Source organism: Schistocerca gregaria, chromosome 1, assembly GCF_023897955.1.
Source record: "Schistocerca gregaria isolate iqSchGreg1 chromosome 1, iqSchGreg1.2, whole genome shotgun sequence".
Classification (NCBI taxonomy): domain Eukaryota; kingdom Metazoa; phylum Arthropoda; class Insecta; order Orthoptera; family Acrididae; genus Schistocerca; species Schistocerca gregaria.
The window spans coordinates 821872472-821897933 of NC_064920.1; the positions used below are offsets into that span (position 1 = coordinate 821872472).

Genomic DNA, 25462 nt, shown 5'->3' on the forward strand with positions numbered 1-25462 from the left:
CTGCATCATCCTTGTACACCACCCAGATCTGGCCTTAGACTGAGAGCTTGCACACCTTGTTAAGTGATATGAATAAAGTGACTGCTCCTGCATAGTTAATCGCACAGTATCATATTTTATACATTTAGCAGCACCAGTTATTTGCACACTTGTTTCAGGATTGTCTTATACTCATTGCAACACTCATACCTCCACATCCAGCATACAAACCCTGAATCATATGCCACATTCCTTTCTCCTTGTTGTAAATGATCCTATATCTGCAAGTCACAGGAAAAAGTGTGCTCATTTTTTTTTCCAGATTGAATGGAATGCAATGTTGTGGATGTCTGAGATACACAACTCATTCCTGTTAAATAATGACAATGGCTACACACATCAGAATACCATGTCTGTGATTTCCTGCATGGAATTTTAGGACTCTAGTTCAGTCTTTTCGTTAGTCACACTCCACATTCCATATTCTGATGCCAGCACAACCTCAAACTGACATATGTGGAATGACTGATGCAGGAGTGAAATGTAAGTATTATGCCTGACAACAAAATCACAATCCAGGGACTATGCACAGAAATGCAGCCAATAGGAAATGGTTAATGGTCACCAACAATGGTCACCAACAATGGTCACCTGATTAAAGATCATTATTGACACAAGTAAACTACCTCATATTTCAACAGGTAGTTTTTCCAGACATATGTTAATACACCTTTTTTTTAATATATGGCGAGTATCATTTCCAGTATGAATGTGGGACCCTCTTTTCTAAAAAAAAACATCCATTTTATATCCATCTCACCTTTTCTTTTAAATTTTCAATGATAGTGTAATGCTGGCTGTGCCCATTTAGCAGCATCTCTTCAATTTTTGTTGTTCCCAAATGGTGTTATAACTATGGTACATCTACTGATAGTGCATTTGCCCTTTCATTCTCTTGTATTAATTTTAGAGAGTCACTTTTTATTTATAAGAGACCTTAGGTTTTGATGGAAGATACTGAATGTGTGGTTTTTCAGATTAATGGATTTTACCAAGCTGCAGTATTTTATTTTGCTGATATCTACCTCAACTGTACTATATCAAACAATGGAAAGCTCTGGATGGAATAACAACAATGTGGAGAGGATATATTGTTACTCACCACATAGAGGAGATGTTGAGTCGCAGACAGGCACAGAGAAATGAATGATAGAACTGATCATCTTTCAGAATATGTCCTTCATCAGAAGTAGAAAACACAAAAACATTCACATAAGCACAATTTACAAACAGATGGCCATTGTTGTCTCCAGTCTTCTTATGCAGTATCTAGTCCAAAAGCTGAATATTTCTAGCATTCTTTTCATTGTGCCTGTCACCAACTGAACGTCACCTGTATGTGGTGAGTAGGATTCTATCCTTTCAACTGTGCTATACTGAATCTTCTTCATAGACCTGCCTTTCAGAAGAATTCTTAGAAAGGTCTAATGGAAAGACTACATATCACTGGAATAGAATAATCAACACTGCTTTGGCCAAACTGGATGCTGCTTGCAATTGCCTTTGCAAGCAACCTTTTACCATATGCATTTAATTGAAGAAGATGCCATATACACTGCAATTGAGTGAGCCATTTGTGAATGGCCTTCTCTCCTGAATAATTCTCCAAGCTCTGCTTTAGCATATTCCACGGAACACTTTATTCGTGACTTGCCATACAACTCCAAGAATAGCACAATCTTCACACTACTGTGGATATTCTCTACATTGCGTCCAATGTCATCCTAAATTATGTTATTCAGACTTCAGTCCAAACTGTGGCTTGAACACCTTATGACAAAGCAGGCAGATTCTTCCCATCTGTTATGTTTTTCTACTCCCAAAAGTAACCAAATTTATTCACAGAGTTTTATCTTATGTTCAATATGTTTATAAAGTAGTATGTAGCACTTACTTTAAAAACATCAAGTGCTTTATTAAGCTAAATTTCAATGGAATTTGTTCTTTAGATTCTAATTTCAAGTGTTCTGATTCTACTTGTGTAATTAGTTTTCATTAGGGCACTGTAAATTAAAAGTTACAATAATTAAAGATAGAAAATAGTCTGACAGGTATGAGCTCATCAAAGTGGTGAACTAAGCAAATTTTTGAAAAGTGACCTATACCATTTGAAAATTAAGCAGTCCAACTTTTCTGTAGTGTTTTAAATGACTGAAAACTAATGATTTTCCACAAGAATTAAAGTTGATGTTCTGGACCAGTATCATTTTCCCTCACAGAGTTCATCAAAACCACTGTTAGATTCAAGACTTCAACTACTTACTTCTGTTACCTATTTTTTATGTAGAAAATGACATACAGTATAGATTAATTAACTCACTAATTAATAAACTAATGAAATTTTGCATAATTTGAAATGTGGCACTCATTCAGGTAAACAAGGGGATTCACATTGCAGAAGAAAAAGTAGTATGCAAGTATTTTTCTATATTTTTAACCTGCAACATTCATCAAAAACAGTAAATTCTAAGCTATCCAGTTTTCAAAATATTATATAGTTTTCTAAATAACAGTCTGTTCCTACACCAGTCTTTATAAGATCACTTGAATCATGAAATAGGCAATCCACAGAGTGAAATCTAATGAGTAACACCTAAGTTGAGTGCACTCGCCACAGTAATTAATATTCTGCATTTAAGAAAACACACAATTGCTTAATTACTTTTGATTAACTTCAATATGTAATATGTGTGAAATGAACTATGCAGTAATAAGCAACTGTGTATAAGGTTATTGTCAACTAAGTGACCGAGTGTTGACCAAAGTATATTTCATTGAGGACTAACTTATTTGATCTACCGCAGTGTAATATTCTTCAATAAACTGATCTAGGACTGTGCTAAATTTGAACTGTGTCATTTTTAGATAAATGTGAACAGATTATTTTTGCCACAATTCAAAACTTCACCACTGTGATTATATGTGTTGGCCTAGATAAGTGCCCGAAATTTGTTCATAGAGTAAAAACTGGTCATCATAATCTGTAACTGGACTTCACACAAATAATATATGTGTGCTAATACCATAAATAATATTGTGTCATTTATTTCAGTGCACAAACACTAAATTAAACTTTCAGCTTTTTGGTGATCAGATTGGTGCTGTTGAGGGGAGACTACAAAACTGATATCAGATCTGCTACATCCTCACTTTATAGTTCTGTGATAGTGTTTAGTTAAATATTTTTTCAAAGTGCCTAAATCACAGTTAATGTTGATGAACTCTAGACTTCACATGCTAGTTATCCTGCAACAGTCTCTCAAAGTTACATTCTGATTCTGAGATTCCTTACCCTTCAATGTGAATTAGCAATAAAATCTCCTTAGCCTTTTCCATTCTTTTCTATTTATTCCACGTGTACTGTGAGACTACTTCTGACCTTGTTAGAATGTAATAATGTTTCCACCCATGGTCTCTAAAAACTGAAGCTTTTAAAGATGCCTACACTGAATATACTGACTTTCATATGTCCTTGATATTTTCACTGATTTGCTTGGTTATACAGTAATACATTTTCTGGTTTAGTATTAACATTTCTGCAGGAAACTGCAAATTACAATTGTTCTTAACTATTCATGTGCAGTTACATATTCAGTTCAAAGTTTACAGTTTACCTGCCCTTTTTCTACTATGTGTAATAATAATGTCAATCATTGTACCACTCAAGAAGGCCAGCATTCCTCAACAGATTGATGCATATCACCACACATGAAAACAACATTGACTTTCCTTGCATCAGTTTCCATTCCTGATGATTCTGTAGCAGCTTCCATATTTATTTGCTCTGGAAATAAAAACTTGCATGAATTATTCCATTAAATATTTTTTTTACAAAACCTAATGACTGCAAAATTTCTGCATATTACAATAATACCAAAATAGTTCATAATGTAAATCATTAACTGACAATAGTGTTATGTAGTTTCAAGTAATCATTTCGTGACTAGATATTTCAAATAATGAAATTTGTTTATGAAATATAATGAAATTTATTTAAGAAAAATAATAAAAATATTTTTGAGAAATAACACTGAAGCTTTTAGTACTGTCAGTCTGTTCTGACAAAATGCATTAGTTTTGAGGACTGTTTGACATGTAATTATATTCACTGCCATATAAATGTACATTCCATGTATGCCCAACATGTAAACATAGTAACTTTCCTGATAAATTAGAAAGAAATAATAATATTGCAGTCTGCAGGCGTGTGTCTGCAATTGTGTTGGCTTACAGGTCATTAGTGCTGAATGTGTGCTTGTTACTAAGAAATATGTACTACATCAACCCATTTTCTGGCACTGCACAAACTCTTTCAGTGGTTTGCATTGGCTTCCTTTTTCTACTTGTGAACTTGTACAGCTGGGACTTGTACAGCCCCTTTCTTTGTGTAGCATAATTCGTGGCATAAATATGTCTGCTCACTGCTTAAGTTCACTGTTGACACTTTTCAGCTTCTAATGATTGCAAGTTTTATCCATTACCTCATTTCATCAGGTACATTGATCTTTCTTAAATGTTTAGTATTAAGAACATTATCTAGCAATTGTTGTTGTTGTTGTTGTGGTCTTCAGTCCTGAGACTGGTTTGATGCAGCTCTCCATGCTACTCTATCCTGTGCAAGCTTCTTCATCTCCCAGTACCTACTGCAACCTACATCCTTCTGAATCTGCTTAGTGTACTCATCTCTCGGTCTCCCTCTACGATTTTTACCCTCCACACTGCCCTCCAATGCTAAATTGGTGATCCCTTGATTCCTCAAAACATGTCCTAAAAACCGATCCCTTCTTCTAGTCAAGTTGTGCCACAAACTTCTCTTCTCCCCAATCCTATTCAATACCTCCTCATTAGTTACGTGATCTATCCACCTTATCTTCAGTATTCTTCTGTAGCATATCTAGCAATATGAAATGTTAAACCTGAATGTGACTTCATGATAATTTTGTTCTTGTAATAGTCTATATATTATGTGAGAAAATAAGTAACCAAATAATAATAGATTATGACATAAAAACCACAAATTAGATTCCTTTTAAGAAATATTTGATGTATGTAGTTTGCACAGTAAATTCTATACCTATTTCTAGGATTATAATATGATATGGGCATGGATGTGGGTTGTCCACCAAGTGAATGATCACTGATTGTTCACACTACCCAGATGGAAAACTGAGTTTTGACTTTTTTATGAGCCATAAAATTCAGTCCACTTCCCTCCCCCCCCCCCCCCCTCCCCCCCTCTCCCTTCACCACACTTGAGTCCAACCTTCATTCCAAACTCTCTTTCAACTCATGTAACTAGTAGCATCAGAAAGGAGATCTATCCATAGAAAGAAGTGTGGAACTGTAAGATGTAAACCCAACAGGGGCTCCTGTGTGACAAAGGAAATAAAAACACTGAGAATGATGAAGACAGAGACAGATATTTTAAATATTTAAGTTATTATTGCTAATAAGTACATCACAAGCACATATGGACTGTTACACGTCTGAAAACTTATTGCACTCCTCTCTCCATTTCAGTTGGAAGATCCACAGTGGAAACCTGACTATGGACCAGTTGCATTCTGTTCCAAATGGGGAGCTACTATGGTTGGTGTAAGAAAATTTCTGCTTGCCTATAACATAAACATTCTTGGGACTAAAGAACAGGCACATAGGTAATTAAACAAAAACAACTCCAAAGAAAGTGGTTTGTTCTATGAATTAGAGAAACTACAGATTAAATTTTCTTTCTCCTTTAAATTATATTCCCATCTTACTTAAATTAACAGTATTATTTAAAGAACAGTCTGCTACTCACTGTAAAGATGACATGTTGAGTTGCAGACAGGCACAATGAAAAGAACTTTACACATAAGCTTTCGGTCAAAGCCTTCTTTATAAATGAAAAATGCACACACATACACATATGCAAGCACATCTCACATACACATGACCACTATCTCTGGCCACACAGGCCTGAATGCAGCTGAAACACATTGAATGGGAGCATCAATCTGGAGTGGAGCAGGAAAGAGTGGGGCATAGAAGGGCACGGATAGGCAAAGAGGAATCAGCCCTGCATGTTGGAGCAAGCAGGGACGAGAGGTGTCAGGACAGAACCATCAGGCACAGTGTCAGCAGGTTGTGTGGCAGGGAGAGTAGGGAAAAACAGGTAACAGGAAGGAGAGGAGCAGAGAAGGGGAAAAGACCTGTGGGTGTATCATCAGAAAGCAGCACACAGTGAGGGTGAGGGGAAATGACTTGAAAAGAGGTCGCAGGACAGAAAGTCAGAAAGTACAGATATTGTTGGATGGAGGATGTGGGGACAGTAGGTTACCGTAGGTTGAGGTTAGGATGATTGCAGGAATGGGAATGTGTTGTAAGGACAACTCCCATCTGTGTACTCATAAAAGCTGGTGGTGAAGGGGAGGATCCAGATGTCCAGGATTGTGAAGCAACCATTTAAATTGAGCAGGTTACGTTCAGCTTCATACTGTGCCACATTATGGCCAACTTTGCTTTAGCAGTGGCCATTCATCCTGCTGGACATCTGGTTGGTATCCATACCAATAAAACAGAAGTTGAGCAGTGATTGCAGCAGAATTGGTACAAGACATGACTGTTTTCACAGGTGGCCAGGTCGAAGATGGGGTAGGATAAGCCTGTGACATCACTGAAATAGGAGGCACTGGGTGGGTCGACTGGACAGATCTTAAACCTGGGTCTTCCAAAAGGATATGGTCCCTGTGGCAAGGGGTTGAGATTGCAATAGGGATGGACTATGATGTTTTGGAGGTTGGATGGGTGATGAAGCAGCGCTTTAGGAGGGGTGGAAATAATCTTGGGTATGATATCCCTAATTTCAGGGCATGATGATAGATAATCAAAGCCCTGACGAAGGATGTAGTTCATTGGTTCCAGTTTGGGGTGGTATTGGGTGTCGAAGGGGTGCTCCTTTGTATCTGTAGCTTGGGGGTGGTGGGAGGATTGGGAGTGTGTGGTAATAAGGCATGGAAAATCTGTTTTTGGATTAGGTCAGGGGGATAGTGCCCACCTGTGAGGGCCTTTGTGAGACCTTTAGTAAACACGCTGGGCTAGGGAGCTCTAGTCACTGCAGATACACCATGCCTGGGTGGATAGGCTGTATGGGGTGGATTTTTTTGTATGGAAAGGATATCAACTGTTGAAATGCAGTTACCGTTGTTGGTTGGTGGTTTTGATATGGACAGAGTTGTGAATGGATCCATGAGGGAGGAGTCAATGTCCAGGAAGGTTGGATGCTAGGTTGAGAAGGACCAACTGAACCAGATGGGAGAGAAGGTATTGAGGTTGTGAGGGAATGAGGATAGGGTGTCCTCACACTGAATCTAAATCATGAAGATATTATCAATGAACCTGAACCACGGGTTCAGGATTTTGGGAGGCTCAGAAGATTTCCTCTAGATGGCCCACAAACAAACAGGTTGCCATAGGATGGTGTCCATGGCTGTATACCTTCCTCTCGAAGGAGAAGTAGTTGTGTGTGAGAATACAGTTAGTAAGATGTATGAGGAATGGGATAGTGAGTCTGGCATCTGAAGGATGATGGGAGAGGTAATGTTCAACAGTGGCAAGGCCATGGTCATGAGGGATGTTGATGTATAGGAAAGTAGCCTCAACAAAGACAAGCAAGGATCTAAGAGGTAAAGGGGTGAGAATGGCGGAGAGACATTGAAAGAAGTGGTAGGTATCTTTGGCACAGGTGGCTGGATTTTGAGCAATAGGTTGGAGGTGTTGATCAATGGGGACTGAAATTCTTTGAGTGGGAGCACAATAACCAGTTACAATGGGGCATGTGGGATTGTTCGATTTGTGGATTTTGGGGAGCATGTAGAATATGGGTGTGTGGGGTTTAATAGGGGGGAGAAGGAAAATGGATTCAGAGGAGAGATTCTGGGAAAGATCTAAGGCTTTAGGCAGAGATTGGAGGCTATGTTGGACTTCTGGGTTGGTATCACTCTGGCAGAGTTAATAGGCGAAGCAGTTAAACAATTGGTAGAGGGCTTCTGACAGTCACTTTGATTCATAACAGCGGTGGAACCTTTGTCTGCAGGCAGAATGATTAGGTCAAGATCTGTTTTGAGGCTGTGTATGGCTGTCCTTTCTTCTTCTGATAGGTTGGTGTTCTCAGGAAGGGACCTAGGGAAGGATGATGAGACAAAGTTGGAATGCCTGGAAGGTGACCAGGTGTGGTTAGGTGAGAGGGGTGGAGGATCAAGGTTGGATGGTAGCAGGAACTGGGAGAGGCAAGGCTCAATGTTGAGGTATAAGTTGGATGGAGGGATTGTTATCAAAGAAATGTTTATGCTGTACATATCGTGAGAAGAAGAGTAGCTCTTTGATGAGTCTAATGTTGAAACTTCCTGGCAGATTAAAACTGTGTGCCGGACCGAGACTCGAACTCGGGACCTTTGTCTTTCGTGGGCAAGTGCTCTACCAACTGAGCTACCCTAGCACAACTCACGCCCCGTCCTCACAGCTTTACTTCTGCCAGTAACTCGTCTCCTACCTTCCAAACTTTACAGAAGCTCTCCTGTGAAACTTGCAGAACTAGCACTCCTGAAAGAAAGGATATTGTGGAGACATGGCTTAGCCACAGCCTGAGGCTGTGCTAATGTTGCTAATTTTGTGTGTAGAGCTGAAGGTGGGACCTTTTGTAGGACAAACTTCTGTGGGGCTGGGGATTTTTGTGAAAAGATTAACAACATTGTTATGGGACTGTTTCAGCTCTGGATTTAGTGCGGTGTTGGAAGGCAGTTTTGGGGGCAATGGCAAGTTGAAAAGGACAGCTAGGCAGCAGCAGGGTGGTATGAGGGTTTGACGAGTACAAAAACTCCAAGATGGCAGTAGGATGTCAGCAGGCTGGATAACATAAGGAGGCGCTGTCTGGAAGGCAGTTCCAGGTGCTTGAGTGCAAGGGATTCATTTGAATTGGTTATGTGAATGTGAATGTGTGTACTTTTGCTGGAGGAAAAGCAAGAGCTCGAGAGCTAGTGTATTACTGTTTTCTGTTACATGTTTTTGTGTGCCACACATCAATCAGCTGTAGGTGAATAGTTGCCTTTCCTTTATTTTGTGTATCAACCCATCCAAGAATTTCCACTGTTGTTATAAATTAAGATCAGTATAATTTGTCATTAAACAACAACCAAAAATCTTATAAACATGTAATACAGTAACAACACAAAGACATTGTGATTATATATATCACCTTCTTGTCTTTATGATGTTACTGATTATGTACTGCTGTAGACTTTTTATGCTATAAAAGTCTACTGTCCACTTCTGTTGCACCAGAAATAACCACTAACTAAGATTCATATGGTACTGCTTCAAAACAGGATCTCAACATTCAAAAATAATTACAAAATTTACTATGGAGACTACAGGATAATAAATGTAAGAAGGTATTTTCCAAGGTGCTCAAAGATAAACAAGAAAAACATTATAATATTGTAATTTTATGCAATGATTATCATTTACAACTTTATCTAGTAGTTATACTATTTACTTACATTATATTTACTGAAGTAAAATTGTAGAGTTTTCAATTCTCCTGTAGAACTACTATAAATAGATTATCTGTATGTAACATAATTCATGAAGATCAAATAAAATCAGTTAGATAAATTTATGGGATTGGGCTGTCATTTAGTGATTTTCATCACCTAAAATACATTGTTCTTACTATTTGTGAACAGCTAAAGCAGTCCAGTAGTTTATAGTCAATGTGACTGATATCTGGAATCATCCTTCCTGCCTTCCAGAGTATACATTTAATATTCCCTTTTAGTCTCACACATTTCACCAATATCCTATAGTGGGTTGCTTGAGTGTGTAGAGCAATTTGCGTTGTGGACACTGAATTTTTCTAATATCCTACCACTGAATCGAAGTTTGTCATATACTTTACTTACATCAGAGCCTGTGTGTTCATTCCATTTCATCTTCATACAAATTGCTACACATAGAAATTTGTAGATTTCACATATTGTCATAAATGAATTTTAAAGGCCAAATAGTGAAGTTTATTCTATATTTATATGCTGCAAACTACTGTAAAGTGCATGGCAGACAATATTTCCCACTATATTATCATATGGAACATGGGAATAATGACTCTGTGTGTGCTCTGATCAGTCTGTTCATATCTTTGTATCCCAATGGGAGTAATAGGATGCTGAAGTATGTTCGTCAACACCTCATTAAATACTGGCTCTTGAAAAATGGAAAGCAGGCTTTTGAGGAATAACTGACATTTACCTACAAACATCTGCCAGCTGGGGTTTTTCAGCATTTGTGTGAAGCTCTGCTATGAGTCAAACAAATATATGGCCATCACACTACCCTTCATTGTATGTATTCAATACCCCTCTCCCATACAGTTAATCAGTATTTTAGTGTGGTTTGCACAAGTACTTTGTAAGAAATCTCCTTTATAGCTTGTGTCTCTATTTTTCCAATATTTTATCAATGAACTGATGTCTTTACCTATGACTTCCTATGTAATGATTTCATTTAATATATCCACAAATTGCTACATGCAAACATTTGACTGATTCCAGTTGTCAACCATTGATATTATAGTCATGGGATGCAACACTTTTTTATGCATTTTTGAAGTGTCTGGTTCATCAGTCTTCTGACTCCTACACCAACTTCTTCAACTCAAGCTACCATTTGCACACAGTGTCCTCAGTTATTTGTTGGATGTGTTCACTGACAGTGCTTACCCTCTAAAGCTTCCTCTAGTACCATAGAAATTGTTCCCTGATGTCTAAATGTAACAAATGACATATCATTCTGTTCCTTCTTCTAGTATCATTCTGTTCCTCCTCCTAGTCAGTATTCTCTGTATGAAGAGTGGAAATGGAAATTATTCTAAGTACCATTTTTCAAAAAGTACATTTTCAGTGCTTTTGTGTTCTGATACTCTGTTGCATGCCCCTAGACTTTTGTAAACAACATCATCATCATCACATTTGTATCCTTCCAGCAAGTCAAATAGAGTATTTATGAACAATTTGCCTCCATCTTGCTCTATCTTGATATACTTCTTGCTTGATATCAATTCCCAGTTTTCTTCTCTAGTCTTCAGATCTTCCTTAATCTGATTTGACCATCTTTTTCTGAGTTGTCCTATTGGTCTTTTCACCTGCACATTTCTATTGAAGTATTGTTTTGACTGGCAGTTACTCTTCATCCTCTCCAAATGTCCAAACCTCTTGAGCTGTGCAGCACTCAGTCTCTCAGTCAATGACAGATCCACTTACATCTCTCCTACAACATCTTCATCCTTAATTTTATCTTTTCTAGTCTTCTGCAAGGCTGACTCCAGAAACTTTATTTTGCATGCACGTAACTTGCTCAAATCTGCCTTGTTAATTACACAGCAAGCTGTAGTCATAAATGGCAGGAGACACATTTCAAACATGGTGTGTCTGCCTCTTGCAGGAACTACCTTGACTCTCACATATAAATGTAATATAAACAAGAACAGTTACCTTAAGATGAACTTGTCAGTTCAAAACTGGTAAAGACACCATTTTTTTTATAAATAAATAGCGTTATTACCTGTGGCTGGTTGCTGTTTTCTTCTTTGCAGGAATAAACTTTTAAAAACTTTCTTATTGCTAGCTAGAACCAGTCAATTCCCTGATTTGGCACTTTGAATGCTCTTAATAAAGTATTTATTTTCTAATGTGTCACATTATTTTTTGTGAGCAGCATAATTTTGTTGTATCAGAATACTGTCTCAATTTTGTGGATACAAATCAGTTATGTACAAAGAGAGATACATTGTTTTTTCATTCTCCTGAAGAATGTGAGATTTGGTGCTTAGAACATTCACATGTCTCATTCTTCATATGTTCCTTAAAACCTTATCTATTCTACATAAAATCACCTAATTTCTTTTCTTGTAAGACTGGATTCCATTTATGAAGATTTAAAGCAAGTGGCCAGTCCTTGCAACACTGAAATATTATCAGGATCTGCCTTCGGTGATCAAAATTAGGGGTAATTGTTAGCCATGACTCATTACTATGGCAAGCAAAGTTTCCAGAACTAACCCAACTTCCTAAAGTCCTAAAAGTTCTCACATTCTCTAGCTTTGTGTCCTTCTGAAATTTAAGTAGGCTTCAGCTTCACAACTGTCTGGAGCTTCCATGAAACAATGACTTTAGCTCCTCTGCCTGAGGAGTTTATGCCACAGAACAGTATTAAATAAATGTATGCATTGTTGTGATGCAAATGATATCATAGCTGGTTTAAATATCTTATAAAGTTACCATCAGAATGTGTGATTTGATTGTTATTTGTTAATGTTCATTCCAAATATCTTGTCACTGCAATCTACAGAATGTGATGAAAGAATGAATGAATGCTGAAGAATGTGCTTTATTAAATTTTTTTAGTATATGGGCTGTATTCAAGCATCATCTCGTAAGTCACCCACTATTACATCATTATGCTTCCATATCCTATATGATAAGTAAAAGCTCTGTATGGTCAATATCTACTGAACAAATGACAACAGTGACATGAAGAGTAATGAGAATATTAAAAGTTTACTGTATCATAATGAAAATTACTAGATGGAAACAGCACACATAATATTAGAACAGGCCATAAATCACTTGTCTTGGTGCCCAAGTGTGGATGTCTCCACTTCGTTTGAAAGAAAAGTAAAAGCTAAAATATACATCAATGTCTAAATGTGCCTATGCAGCACTTTTTATTCATCAGCAGGTGAATAGATGCTTGTTCTCGTTTTTACTTTTTAATAACAATAAAAGATGTGATACTGAGCATTACATCGCTCTCAAATTTAAATTTTTTTACACAGAAGAGCATTTTCTCTTTTTACAAGCTGTGACTTAGTCACAGATAGAAACATGAATCCATGGAATAAGGAATTTCTTTTTTTTAATTCCAGTCTATGATCACAAAAATTGCCTGGTGATGATTTCCATCTGTCAGCACCAGCCTTCTGTGAAGCTGGACCTGTTACATTCTTTTTTAAGACTGAGAGTATTTTTCTTATCTCATATGCCAGTATCTTGTGTACTAGGTAGAATAGGTTTTTTATGGTATGGGGTGGCGAGGATTTGAATAATTCTAAGAGAATGTTATCTACTTCAGGTGGTTTGTTCCAACTTAAATCTTTCAACCCTTTGTGAAATTGTTCTTGCAGTGTCTGCAATATTGTCTTCAAGTTTGTTTCCCTTTTATATCCCTTCCATATAAACATTTCTTCTGCCTTTCAGTCTTCCTTTCTTTACTTAGTGCTGTTTTGTCATTTGAGTTCTTAATATTTATACAGGTGCTTATTTTCTCTGAGAGGTCTCCTTAATATTCCTATAGGTGATCTCTATTTCCCCTAGCCAGATGTGCTTCTACAGCCTTGCATTTCTTCTCTAGCCATTCCTGCTCCATACCTACAACACAAAAGGAAAAAGTGACCCTTATTGTTCATTATTAAAGCTGTCATTGGATCAGAAAAATAATTCAACATGCAGTAACAAAATTTACCTAATGTAAAAGCCTGGCAGATAGCAAAGCACATTTTAAATACAACCTAATGTCTTTTATTCTGGACTACTGCTTCTATTCCATGGATGAATTTTTATTTAAAAACCAGTTACCTATATAAAAATCCTAGTTTTGGGGCATAGTCAATAAGGAGGAATGAAAAGTAATATGCTCATATGCTCACTAAAAGGTATCCGGTAAACTGACTCATTCCACATCATTTTGATAAAAAACCACTCTGTTTGCCATTTTGCACTTTCTGTCAATCTCTTTCCAGTAAACTTCATTTACTGTGGAAAGCACAGTTGACTTAATGCAGTATACATGAGATAAACAAAATTTTTAACTACGTAAACACATCTTTTCTAAATATGATCCACTTCATACAACTCAATTAGGTAATTCAACTCATATTCTTTGAACACACAGTGCCTTCAAGTTATTCTTGATACAAAGTGTACTATGGAACTCTGATTCATTTTGATTTTGGCCATTTTGTTTAATTACAGTGCTAGAATATGATTAACAAGTACTTATTCAATAATGAATCTATTAACTTAACTATGAAGATAAGTTTATCTGTTTTTCAGAATAGCGCTGAATGTAAGAACAACTGGTCGAGGTGCTGATCAACCAGGAAGTCTTAAGGAAGTTCAGGGCATTGGATGGTGGCTTGAGGAGGAAAACCTAGCACAGGTGTCACTCAACATAACAGACTTTGATGTAACTCCACTTCATATAGCCTATGAAGAAGTGTGCAAAGAGGCAGCAGCTCTACGTGTGTCAGTCGTGGGATCAGAATTGTTGGGAGTTGTTCCACTGAAAGTAATTCTGCAGGTAATGTCAGGATGACAAATAAATATGAGCAATGTACAAGATTATGTCATGTTTGGATTACTTTAATACCAGTAACTCATTAATGGCTGAACATGTAATTGTTGAACCTGCCCTTTTTGAGAAGAAGCTACAAATTAAATTTCAGTCTTTAATACAAAAAAGTACTTACTCACTATTTTCAGTAGCAGAATACGTCATTCCTGTTCATTTTTTTTATTCTTTATATGATGGTCAGTCAAAAAAATAATACTTACTGTTTTTACTGATAAGTCAAAAATTTGAATGTCATACCATTCTGCAAAACCTTTTCTCCATTTCATTACAGTAGCAACTTTCTGCATCAAAGGATGGCAGTATTGCAGTCACTTGCAAAATGGCCAACATTGATTTTCATATACATGTATTAAGATTGTGTTCTGTGATAGAATTCTTGTATGCAGAAGGTGAAATGCCCATTTGCATTCATGAGAGACTGAAAAGTGTCACATGTACAGTCATGCAACAGTGGATACCAGCACTGTTGGATTACTGGGTTTGTCACTGTAATGAAGCCGAGGTGCAAATATCACTGGCCAATGAAGCAGGGAGCAGTAGGCCAGTGACTGCATGGACTCCACAGTGACATCATTTATCGTGACTGCCAGGTAACTGCTGATGATTTTGTCGCATTACCTCTCTCAGTGTGATGAAAATTGTTCAGCAGCTGAGATACTCAAAATTTTGTGCAACTTGGGTACCAAGAATGTTAATCACTCCAAACAAAGAGATAAGAAAAACAATTACACAGAACTCTTGCACTACATCCATTTGGAAGTAGAGCAGTTTCTGAAAATAATTGTGACTGGAGATGAAACCTGAGTTCATTTTTCTGGACAAGAACCAAAGAGTCAGTCAAGGCATCATAGACACTCATTGAAGAAGAAGAAGTTCAAAATTGTGCAGTTGGCAGGGGACATTATGGGTACAATATTCCGTGATGCAAAGGGTTCGATTATGGTTAATTTTTTGGAGCATGGATACACAATAAATTCTCTTCAATATGTCAGAACCCTCAAACATCTTAAAGCACATCTTCAGCAAGTTTGTCCAACAGAAGCTATTGTGGATGTTTTTCTTTTTTGTGACAATACAAGACCACATCACACTATTGAAGAGACTGTGAAAATGGATGGGAAGTCTTACCTCACCCCCATACAGCCCTGACCTACCACCATTAGACTTTCATCTGTACAGGCTGTTGAAAGAAGTTCATTGTGTGATTTACTTTAAAGATGAGGAGGCCATGAAAATGTCCATGTGTCAATGGCTTTGGAAGCAGGACCATGTGTTTTATCACACTGGAGTATATGTACTTGTTAAAAGATGGATAAAAATGTGGAAATCGATAAAGAATATATTGAAAAGTCATAAATTAATCACCAGTGCTGTGGTTTTCAATCTATGTTTTTGCATTTGAAATTCTTGACAAATAAAATAAAAAACATAGGAGCCATTACTTTTTGACTGAACCTCATAACTACTCTGCTTGGAAACTAAAAATATAAGTAGAAAATTCAGATTTATTTTACCAAATCCTAATTCTAATTTTGTTTAGCAAAAGAAAAGGTGATGTTACATTTCATCAGACATCAGCTATGCAGAGAATCTTCCAGAAATAAAAACATATTCATCTTTGAAATGTTGCTACATGTACAGTAATACCAAGAAATTATTATTTCCTTACAGGTTGCAGAATATTATATAGACAAGGAAAATCTGTTTGTACTAACAGAAGATCAAAAAGTTCGACTTGCTATTAACAAACTTGGCCTTTCAGAACTACGTACATTCAATCCAAGGTAAGTACCATTACCAGAACACCTAATATAATGGACTAATATGTCTTACATGCAGAGAATATCATGCCAAAAAGGAAAAACATCCTGACAGTTGAGCTGTCATTAAAAATATGTAAATATTCAGCATAATAACAGATGACATATGAAATAAACTGGAGGTAAATGAAATAAAACATATATTTTTTGTCAACATAAAATAAAAGACTTTCTCCAACCTGCTCTGAGCCCATTTAATCATCCCATCAATGCTGGAGTTTATGAGCTGATGCATGTTTGTGGTAAAGAGTATAGGTGAAACAATGAGGACCCTCAAAAGAGTGTAAATCAGTATAAACAACACACATCCTTAATACAAACTGTGAAATAGCTGGGACAGACCACTGAAAGGACCATATCAAAGTTATCAATTGTAACATCACACAAATACCAGCTGATGAATACATCCATTTGGGAAGTATCTGATAAGACACAATTTGTGAGAAACATAAATAGCTCTCAGAAGCACCTCTGGAACAATAAGAAATAAAAATATTTGGCCCTCCATTTCACTTGAAAACGCTCTTCCTCCTTTATCTTTTGCTTTCCAGAGCTTTGCCAATAGTGATGGTGCATCAAAGAGAGCCTGATGAATATCACCTTTGGTAGAAATCACAGCAGTAGCAATGTACCAGTAATGAGACAAGAATGATGATATAGAAACATAATTTACTGACAAGCACAAAACAAGCAACATATCCATTCACAGATATAGCTCAAAACCCACTGCTTTCTTTGGTCAAGCTGCAGACATTACAGCCCTTACTCACTAGTGGTGGTTATAAGTATCAATATCCCCATATAGCACCCCCCCCCCCCTCCCCACACACACACACACACACCTCCACCCCCAGCTCCACATCATACCGTCAGACACTGAAGGGAGGACATTTGTGGAGACAATGACTGATGGAACTTTTGGCATGTGGTTGGAGTATGAAGTTCTGCATTGCTGGTGTACATGTCAACAATGCAGACTGTATCTCAGTGGTAGTTTGCATAATTGCATGTGGCCAACTGTGCCGTGGCTGGGACTGGTGCAAGGCACAGTCTGACTGTTTCTCAATGGGTAGTGTCATGAAGCAGAGTGCGGTGCTTATGTCAAGTAGATGATATGGCTGCAAATGTTGAGGGGGTCATCAGAGGCACACTTACCTAGGTGTTGGTGGGTACCTGAGAGGCAAAGGAGATGTTGGGGGGAGTAATCTTCCCTGCTGATGCATACAATGTATTTCATGGTGTGGATGGGTTGCTTGATTGTGGACTATTGGTCCAAGGGAATGTAATGATGGGGTCACAATCTTTGGATCCTTCAGATGGGATGGCAGTGGAATCAGTGTCATCTGGAAGGGATTAAGTTGTTCCAGTCATCAGAAACATGCAGCATTGCTTGGAGATGGATCGTTGTTAAGGAGATTATAGTTAAGCCATTATCCAAGAGTTAGGTGGAAACATAATTAGTGTTGAATGTGGCAACATTGAGCTGGATGACAAAAGATGGTGTTGCTTTGGATATGGTTGTCTGCAAGAAAGTTATAAGTGAGTGGCACTTGGTGATATTGGAATCCTCACGTCAAAATACTTGAAATACTCACACTGGTTTCAGTTGCCTGACAGTGACAGTGGTGACTTCATCACTGATAGTGATATCAAAAGTGTGCACATTTCATTTGATGATTTTGTATGATCCCCAGGAAGGTGGTTGGAGCACAGGTTGAATTGTATCATCATGCGACATATTTGCAGTATGAAAGGACTATGTGAACAAATACTCATGGTGCTGTGTGAGGACAGGGTGGCAGAACATGGGAGTGTCAGATGTGTTCTTTGACACATTGTACAAGTGCTTGGTGGGTTGGATATTCATTGTTTTGTGTTGGTAGTACGAACTCCACCAGAAGGACCAGAGATTCACTGTATAAGATTTTAACCAGCAATACTTGCAGGTCTTCTTTGTAGGCTGTGCACACTCCAAGAAGTACCCACGGCAGGGCCTCCATCCAAGATCTACTGTGGCACATGATAGCAGCCTTAAGGACCCTGTGCCACGTTTTGACCAGGCCATTGCTCTGCACGTGGTAGGTGGTTGCGCAGGTATGTTTAATACTGCACAGGTTGCAAAGTACTGCAGAGTGCTTATTCAAATTGATGGTCCTGATCTATAGTGATGGTCTGAATGTGCCAAAGCATGATATCCAAGTGCCAACAAAATCATGTGCTGTTGTTTCATTTGTAATGTTCTTCCACCCACCATGAAGCTCTGTTCATGATGGAGAGAAGAAACTTGTAACCTTTTGACTAAAGAAGGGGCCCCATTAACTAGCTGTGGAGGTGATGACAATGAGCTAGGGGTATCACAAACTGACCTTTTGCTGTTGGGCATATTCACACATCTTGGACCAGGTGTGGCAGTCTCTCTTAATTTTGGGCCACACAAAGAAGTTGGTGATGAGGCAGACTGTATGGCACATGCCAGGATGTGAAAGGTTGTGCAATTGGTTAAGCATTTCATGTCGCATTTTAATGGTACAAGCTGTCAAATTTTGTTGAGAAAGGATCAATGTTCCATTGGCTGTGATTGTGCATCTTTCAATTTTGAGGCTGGTTTCATTGCTGAATAGTAGTTCGTCATTGATAGGGTCAGTTTGTTAGGTGGCAACCCGCCGTTCATAGTTGAAGTGAGGGGATATGGTATTAACCCTTGACATGTAATCAGCAATGAAGTCTGCACTGTGTAAGTGTCATATGTCTGTTGAGTACTGCAAGATGAAAGTCAGGTGTGGAAAAAATTATGGACTTACTTCCTTTGATGGAGGTTTTATAGCGTCGACAGGTGACTTGTGATCCATGAGTAGAATGACATTCTGATCTTCAGTGTCTTTGTGGAAGTACTTAACTGCCTCACAAAGCATGAGGAGTCCCTGTTGAATGCCATTGGGATTGGGAAACTGTCAGTTTGCAAGAGAAAAACCAGAGAGGTTGTAGCACTGCACCTGGCGTCAGTGGTAATGATCAGTTGAGCATCTGGGTTGGAACATGTGACTGTGATTGCATTAACAAGACTAATTTTTTCTGCTATTAAAAGCATTTCACATGTCTTCAGTCCATTCAACTTTCCTTTTTTTCATTTTTGTTATTACCTGATGAAGCATTTATAAGCAGCACTTGTAAAGCAGCTGCTTGTGGCAGGTGGCATCGGTAGAAATTTAGAATTTCAAGGAAACATCAAGTTCGTGGTAAATGAGTGGTAGTGAAAACTGTCATACAGTTTCTACCTTTTTTAATGTTAGTTTGATGCCTGTGACACTGATTAAGTGTCCTAGTAAACTGACTTCTTCTTTACATAGTTGATATTTGTCATGACTTATTGACACACTTTGACACACTACTGTCTTGTAAGGTTTAGAAAACTAACTTGAGGTGTACCTCATGTTCTTCAGTGGTGGCAGAAAAAAATAAGGATTTTGTTGAGGCATGAATAGCAATGACTGGGGTGAAAGAGGATTTCAATAAATTTTCCACATTTATGCAGCATTTTTAAACCCATAAGGCATGAAAAGGTACTTGCACAGATCTAAGGGTTTAACGATAGCCATTTTTGCGGTACTGTCAGTGTGCATCGTGATTTGCAAATACACGTTTTTACAGTCAAGTATGCTTTAGTGGATGTGCCTCCCAGTGCATGAATAAAATCTTGTATATTTGGTACTGGGAAACTGCCATGTATTGTATTGATGTTGAGGACTCTGCAGTCGCTGCAGACGTGAAGAGTGCCATCATTTTTTGGTATTAATTTGATAACTGATCCCCACAGGCTACTGGACAAATGAACAATACCACCTTGCAGCATATCGTCAGTCACTGCTTTAGTAGCATGCAGGTTAGTTGACCAGACTGGCTTTGGCAGCCAGACTGTGATCATGTATGTTGTGAGTTGCATTTGCATGAGTATGTGTGTTGACTGTTCTGATGAAGGTCTGTGTGGCCAAAAGCTTTGTTTGAGTCTTTTTGTTGTGCCTAACTGTGACTCAGCATCTCCCATATATGGTGATTAGCAAGCTATCCTTTTCACAATATTTTTACTACTGTGTGTGATGTCTATGTGCTGGACTTAGTACATGTGACCTTTAGCTAAAAGATATAAAATGAAACACTGAAGGCTTAGTGTCTGTGTGAGTATAACACAATGACTTCAAATATTTGAGGTTCAATTAGTTTTTCATTCTATGACTTTTGTGTAACTGCACATGACTTCCACCTCTAATACATGTTCACAAACATGAAAAAATGAAATTGCTCCATCGTTTGGGCTATGTCCCTCTATAACTGGCTGAACAAGTTGGTTCCATTGTTGATAGAGAAGAACGGCATAACACCACCAACAGAATCATGTCTGTTAAAGCATTGTAATGTTCATATAATGTTTCAGACTGATAATGTGCTTTACTTTACTTCCTTTTACTGTACAATGCATTCATTTCATGTTCCATGATAAATTTTGAAGCAGTCTCTTGCATTCTGTATGGCCTAGCACGTTGTGTATCAATAAAAACAAAGTTTCCAGTCTTAGAGCCTCAATGTGGCTTTCTTGTAGCACAGTGGGGTTCAGATTGGGTTCTATTATTTTCAGTGTGCGACCAAATGGAAGGGAAGTTAAATATTCACTAATGAACTTTGGAGGCAACATGGGAATTTCTTCCTTTTTTTGTAAGTTCTTATCAAACTATGTCTGTTGTTGGCATATTCCAGCCGGAGGTTAATGTGTCAAACCTATAACAGTACTGAGTTCTTGGATATAGGCAGTTCATGTCGGTAGAGGTGAGTGTGCAATTACTGGAAGAACCATAACACTTAATGCTGACTGATAACCTAGGTTTTTGGGACATTCTAAGATGAACATCAATTTCAGTGTACCTGCAAATAAAACCAACAAAATGAGCATGCAGCAGTCAGACCACCACTACCTGACTGCTATACCTTATTATAAGACTCAGCAGTGAGGATTCAAATTTAACCTAGCCCATCTCGGCACAGCCTGAAAATGTACACTACCAATTGCCAACCAGACAACTGTGATGACTGTTTCTTCCAACATCAATATTTATGAGGGCTATACATGCTTTATTTTGGCTTCTGCTTTTAGTTGAGTCCTTTCCTCCAATAAGTTAGTAAGAGAAAAGATTTCATTCATTTCTGTGATGCAGATGTTCCCTCCTAAGTTCATTCTCATGAATACAAATAGTTCCTCAGGATATTATGAACTCTCTTATGCTTTGGGTTCAAAATATTTCAATAAAAAGTGTGTCAACAAAACTCAGCAGGTGGTGACTGAAATTATTACTGTCTCAAAAAACTACAGATACCTCTATACTGACTGTATCAGAAGTGGGAATCTTCCTACACATTTGTCAGAAGATGTGAAGATAGTGTGACATATAGCTCAGGTTGCTTGCTAAATAAAATAACAATTTCGAAATTTAGATGGTTGAAAGGTGTTTTCATTTGACGTTTTGTACTGAACAGCCAAAGTCCCATAGCCATCTGTAGATAGATGAACATACAGAGAAAAGTGGAATTCGTGATCTTGATACATATGAAGCAATGCCACTCGAGAACTGAAATAGCTTGGATTATGAAAAGTTATCATGGTGAATTTAAAGATAAAGTAGTCCATAGATCATATGGGGATATATTTATGAAGTATGAATGATAGTGTAGTTAGATAACAGCATCAGGGAACATTCAATTGAAAAAATTAATAAATTATGAGACAGAATTCCTGGGCAGCACTTACTTACAGGAGAAAAAATGTGTAGTACTGCCAGTAGACAAACATAAAATGACACTCTACCTAGCTTTCATAACTTGAAGTTCCTTCCTTGGGGAGAAGAGAGGGATAAATTGACGAAGGTTAAAAGGAAGGGCAGGTCATTCCAAATCCAGGATGAGATGACCACTTATAGTAAGGCTGAGGAGCCACCCTTGCGTGTTAACATATGGTAATGCAATAACTCTTTGTTAACAAATCCTTTTATGTAATGAATTACATGACAGTCTGGTTGAACACTTACACACTAATGATCAAATCCATTAGGACGACCTGCTTAATAGGTTGTTAGTCCATATTAGGAGCACAATATGGGAGCTGTTATGCAAGTCCTTGGTAGGTTTTCAAAGGTACATGACACCAGATGTCTACACACAGGCCATGCATTTCCTGTAACTTACAGGCTGGGGGTTTGAGAGTGCAGAGCTGGTGTCCGATTGTGTTCCACATAACAGTGTAAAATGCATGAGCATTTATAAGTTTGCGAAAATGTCCAGGATAAAACGCCTGAACAAATCTGCAAAATTCATAAATGCCCAGGCATTTATGCGTTTTAAAGATTAATTGATAAGTGGCACTAGTAAAAAATTTTAATCTAATATTTTGCATTAGAAAAGGTGTTGTACAACACTACTTCTTCCGTGGTCATGTAACTAAGCCGATAAAATTGCTTGAGAGTTAGGGGAGAGTAATTAAGGAAAATAAATTGGACTATAAACATAACTTTTTACATCTTTAATTAGGTCAATTCTTAGGGTAATGCACAACAAAAAAGAAAACAATACTCAAGTTTAAAAGTAATTTTTGAAATGAAGTATAGTGTGTATTAAGTAGCTAGTTTGTAAATTGTATTTTTACTTATACTATAATACTGCAAAACTTTTTAAAAAATGTCACTTACTTTCTTGATCTTCGTAAGATGAAGAAGGAAGATGAAATTCCGACTCTACCTCAGATTCTCCTAAATCTGATTCCTCTCTGACCACTGGGTTCTTCTCCATTTTGTCTGGGATTGGACTGTTCAGTATGAGTTTTTCCTTGGGATCAACAGGCTTATGACATATACCTGCTCCGTTCATCAATGTCCAGTTGTAGGAGAGATAGTTTAATTTTAAAGTTCTGTCATGTGAGTCTGTTGCTTTTTTACTGTGGATCCATCCAAGAGTATTGAAGGAATGTTCTTTAGTAACAGATGTAACAGGTGTGCCCAGAATTTTTATGGCAACTTCTGACAGTTTACAAGTAAATCTTGCCACCACAATGGAGGATTTATGCAATGATTTTTATTTACCTGAGATTGAGGACTCATCCCATCCCACACAAATTGTCTGGATCATATTCCTTGTTTGTCCCTATAATCAGCTAAGTTCTCTCTAACTTAAATGATATTTAGTCCAGGTTTTTGGCTGTGCTGCAAACTAAGCTTATTACATCAGGCACCTTGATAGGCTTTAGGTTACTACCTTCTACTACTGTATCAAGAAGAGTAGCTGCAAGGTGGGCATTGATTCTTTGTTTTTAAATATATGTTAGTGTTCTCATTTTATCTTCACAGCAGTGTAGTCATACGAGATTAGATAAAGAAAGGAGCAGAATAGAAAACTATAATCTATCTCAAAAGTCACTACATCTGACAACAAAGCCCTTTTTATGTTTTTTTAATGAAAACAGTTTAACATTTAAGAATACATTTATCATCAAGAAACACATGTCAGTTGTTTAACAAATTTGGTGATCTATCCCACGAGGCATCGCCTTACCATAGCACTGTCTGTGCAGGTGGAAGAGTTTGTGTACTCCAGTGAAGCTGGGAGCTATGCAGGCAGTAGCATAGCTACTGGCAGGTCCAACCTAGCCAGACGAATCTCAGCAGAGGAGCCAGATCAAGTCTGTCTTCCAATGTCCCTTCTTTCTTTCCTTTCCTCGCCCATCTTCCTTCCTTCCACCACAACCTGTCCCAGGGGCCCAAAATGCCTCAGCAGTTTTTGTGTCTTCAGTCATCAGTCACTATGCCACTGGACCAAGATTACAAAGCTGTCGGGGACAGTGTGATTGTTGTTGTGCAGGAACTTTTAAATGTTAAAAAATATATGCACAGGCATATTTTGGAGGACAGTACCATCAGACCAATATAGGAAAGCCCTGCAGACATCAGCAAGTTGCGATAGGAGCAGGACTGTGTAATCTGGAAGCTCTTAGTGACAAACCGGCATGTAGGCGGCAGGCGTGTGATTGCCATTTTACTCGAGGAGGCTGTAGAGTAACTCATGTGCTGCACCTCTGACTGAGCATGCCTATTCAGAATCCACTCTGCTCATCCTGCATGGGGAGGGGGCTTGCAAAGGTGCCCTAAACACAATCCTAACCAACCAACTACTTGACCAGATTGCCACGTCCACAGGATACACCATATGTGGTCGAAACAAAAGGAATAAACGAAACTTAATTATTGCTACCTGGAATGATTGAACTCTCATTGACTCAAAAGCAACCAACCACAACAAAGAACAGCTATTGTGGCCCATAAACTAAAAAGATGCAACATCGATACTGTTGCTCTCAGTGAAACAAGACTTGTGGGCGAGGGTCAAATAAAAGAACAAGCTGGAGGCTACACTTCCTGCTGGAAAGGGAAAGATGAAAATGAGCCTTGTATCAATGTGGAGGGTTTGCTGTGAGGAATCAACTTATCACTGACCTAGACAAACTAAATGAAAGACTTATGACCTTCAGTCTCAAACTCATGAACACCAAAAAGCCACTATAATTAGTGCATATGTACCAACCCAAGACTCAGAGGATGATAAGAAGGAACAGCTCTACACCCACCTAAACTGACTCTTATCAACCATACCTCAATCAGATAAAATTATTCTACTAGGTGATTTCAATGCATGAGTTGGCAGAGACTATTCCCTATCGAAAGGTATTATTGGTAAGGAGGGTATTGACAATGGCAGCTCCAGTGGAACTCCTCTTCTGACTAAATGCTCACAACACAATCTCGTCATTACAAACACTCTCTTTTGACAGAAAAATAAGTTTAAAACCACATGGCAACACCACAGATCAAAACACTGGCATCTCATAGATTACGTGATTGGGCAGTCTAGAGGCCGACGTGATGTGGAGATTACAAGAACTGTAGCTCAGGCTGATGACTGCTGGACAGATCATTGAATGGTCTGTTCAGTAACAAGTGCCACCCAAATGGTGGAAGCAAAAGAAACAAGCAAAACATCTGCTAAATACTGAATGACTAAAAGATTAAAAAGTCCAAAAGAATTTCCAGAACATTGTGAAGCAAAAGTTGCCTGCTGAGTATCCTGAC

General features: G+C 38.0%; 1 protein-coding gene across 1 annotated transcript in view; it reads left to right on the top strand.

Annotated features, from left to right (window-relative positions):
* LOC126271206 (formimidoyltransferase-cyclodeaminase-like) overlaps positions 1 to 25462 on the top strand; it is a 102544-nt gene that overhangs the window by 47555 nt on the left and 29527 nt on the right. Inside the window, exons 4-6 of the mRNA XM_049974132.1 lie at positions 5560 to 5696; positions 14184 to 14430; positions 16156 to 16268. Coding sequence (XP_049830089.1) covers positions 5560 to 5696; positions 14184 to 14430; positions 16156 to 16268 — 497 coding nt within the window. The remainder of the gene's footprint in view (positions 1 to 5559; positions 5697 to 14183; positions 14431 to 16155; positions 16269 to 25462) is intronic.